Source organism: Alligator sinensis, unplaced genomic scaffold, assembly GCF_000455745.1.
Source record: "Alligator sinensis unplaced genomic scaffold, ASM45574v1 scaffold1796_1, whole genome shotgun sequence".
In the NCBI taxonomy this organism is placed as follows: domain Eukaryota; kingdom Metazoa; phylum Chordata; order Crocodylia; family Alligatoridae; genus Alligator; species Alligator sinensis.
In genome coordinates this window covers 26,574-28,885 of record NW_005843666.1, presented here as the reverse complement: position 1 = coordinate 28,885, position 2,312 = coordinate 26,574, and the positions used below count along the sequence as shown (strand labels likewise).

Genomic DNA, 2,312 nt, shown 5'->3' with positions numbered 1-2,312 from the left:
AGGAATGCAGTTGTGACTGGAGCCTAAAATCAGAGCGGAGGATACGTCAGGGTGAGAGAGTCACACCCGTGCCCTGTGCAGCCCGGCACCCAGGCACAGCAAGCTCAGTCCATCCCCCCCTCTCCCCTCCACTGCCTTTTGCTCAGCACTTTATGTTGTTTCCAGCTCTGGCTGCTCTCAGCCTCCCCCTTCACCTTCAGCCTCCTCCCGATAGCTCCTCCCCAGGCCAGGATGGTTATCAGTGCCCTTGTAACATGCTGGCTGCACACGCTCTGTTGGCTCATCTGTGCAACATTGCATCTGCCCCAATCAACAATCCCTGTCCATCCATCCATCCATCCATCCTCCATCCATCCATTTGTACTTCTAAATACCTGTCCGTAACATCCCACCCAATCCCAGTTTCCTGTGGCCATCAGTTCCTTGCCTCTCTAATTGCAGTCAAGTGGCTCTTACTGGGAGTCTCCTGCCTGTCCTAGAGGTCTGAGGTCTCTCTGAGACCCACAACCAAAGACACGATTACTCACGCTTCCTGAACCAGGCGCTTCTCTGAACACTGCTGCCGGAGGAGTTGAACCAGACCTCACAGGTGACAGCTGCGGCGCTGGCCCAGGTGGCCACGGGGATGCTGATGTGATTAATGAGCATTAAGGCTCCGTCCTTTCCCTTCACTGACCGGGTCAGCTGCTGTTCCTGAGAAGCCCCAGGAATAGTCCAGGCAACGTGCACTGGGTTGGAGACACCACGGACCAGACAGGCCAGATCAGCCGTCCCCGAGAGATCAGTCCCCTGGGGAGACGCAGCGAGGAGCAGCACGGAGGCACTGGGGGTGTAACTGTCTGAGCAGAACAGAGTAGAGGATTTACTGATCCCCCCCGTGGCTCACACGCAGCGAGGCTGCCAGCCACCCGGGGATGTGAAGGCCTGACTGGGCTCCCAGGGAGGCTTGTGTGCCCCTCTGAATCCTGTGCAGGGATCCAGGCATAACTGCCCAGGTCTGGGGGGTCACAGCTCACAGAAGGGGATACCCTTAGCATAAAATGTCTGCCCATGGAAGGGATTGGGTTTGCCAGGTACATCTGAGACTGTGGGTTCAGATCCATTGTGGCCATGATAGTCACTAAAGGAGGATTTTAAAAGAAAATCCCAGTTGTCTCTGCCACTAAGAGCCTTTTCAATTTAATTCTCCCCCAACCCACGCACTAGAAACCTGCAGGACCTCCCTCCCCAGCACCTCTGTCTCCTTCAGCCCATGTCCCACTTCCCAGCAAAATGGGCTTTCCAAGCTGTCTGTGTCTCTCCTTTGCCAGGCATTCAGGGTAAGTTTGTTCCCTTACCTCCAACTATCAGCCTGGATCCTTTGCCGAAAGCCAGGTAAAAGCCCCACTTAACGGCACAGTAGTAAACACCAGAGTCGTTGTGCTGGATGCTGGAGATTTCCAGGGTCAGGCCGTGTCTATCAAGCTTGCAGGCAAACCTGCTCTTGTTATTGTCATCCAGGCATTTCCAGACACAGGTGGGCACCTTCCCTTCCCTTCTCAGGTACCAGTAATATTTGCCTTTCCCTCCCTCCACTGGCTCTCCAGGAGAGCAGAGGATCTCTGCGGTGCCGCCGACTTCAGCAAACAGGACCGGTGGAGTCTGGTGCAGGGATAACGCTGCCCCCAAGGCTGCAGAAAGAGAACAGGTGTTATAGTCATCAGCCTCCCGTCCCGTCCTAAGCATCTGCTTCAGTCTCTGTCCCATCACAACAAGGGATGTGCTCAGGGGCAGGCTGCTTCCTCCGGTCTAGAGGCTTGATGCTGTGACACTGAAGGGGTTTTACCCAGGACAGACAGGAGCAGGCATCCTGCGACCAGCATCTCGAGAAAGGACTGAAGAAGGACAGTCCAGCAGAGTCAGCTCCTGGCGCTGTCTGCTCCCCTGCGAAAGGGCTCCATCACGTGGCAGTGAACTGCTCCCCGGGGGGCGAGCTGTGGGGGGATGGAGGTGCAGAGGTATTTGCACATGGGACATTTCCTCGAGCAGGGGGAACCGAACCCAGAGAGGCCAGGTCATTTCTGACCACTCCTGATCTTTAGGAACAAGTACTGACAACTGGGGATGTGCCCGATTCCCATAGCTCATCCTCCAAAGGCAGGTGGCAAACATGTCCTTGACTCCAATACGATCTGTAGCTTCAGAGCACTTGGAACTGGAATCCACTCTGGGGGAGGTGAGACACGGGGCTGTGGGCCGAGAAGATGGACTGTCATAGTGAAAGTAGTCCCACTGAAACAGTGGTCTCAACCCTTTTCATTTCAACACTCTCC

At 55.4% G+C, this 2,312-nt stretch overlaps 1 protein-coding gene across 1 annotated transcript in view; it reads right to left on the bottom strand.

The window, feature by feature from the left end:
* LOC102384010 overlaps positions 1-1,862 on the bottom strand; it is a 17,703-nt gene extending 15,841 nt beyond the window's left edge. Inside the window, exons 1-3 of the mRNA XM_025195632.1 lie at positions 1,826-1,862; positions 1,338-1,670; positions 524-839 (exon numbers count right to left, since the gene is read on the bottom strand). Of these exons, the coding sequence (XP_025051417.1) occupies positions 524-839; positions 1,338-1,670; positions 1,826-1,862 (686 nt within the window). The remainder of the gene's footprint in view (positions 1-523; positions 840-1,337; positions 1,671-1,825) is intronic.
* Positions 1,863-2,312: the final 450 nt, after the last annotated feature.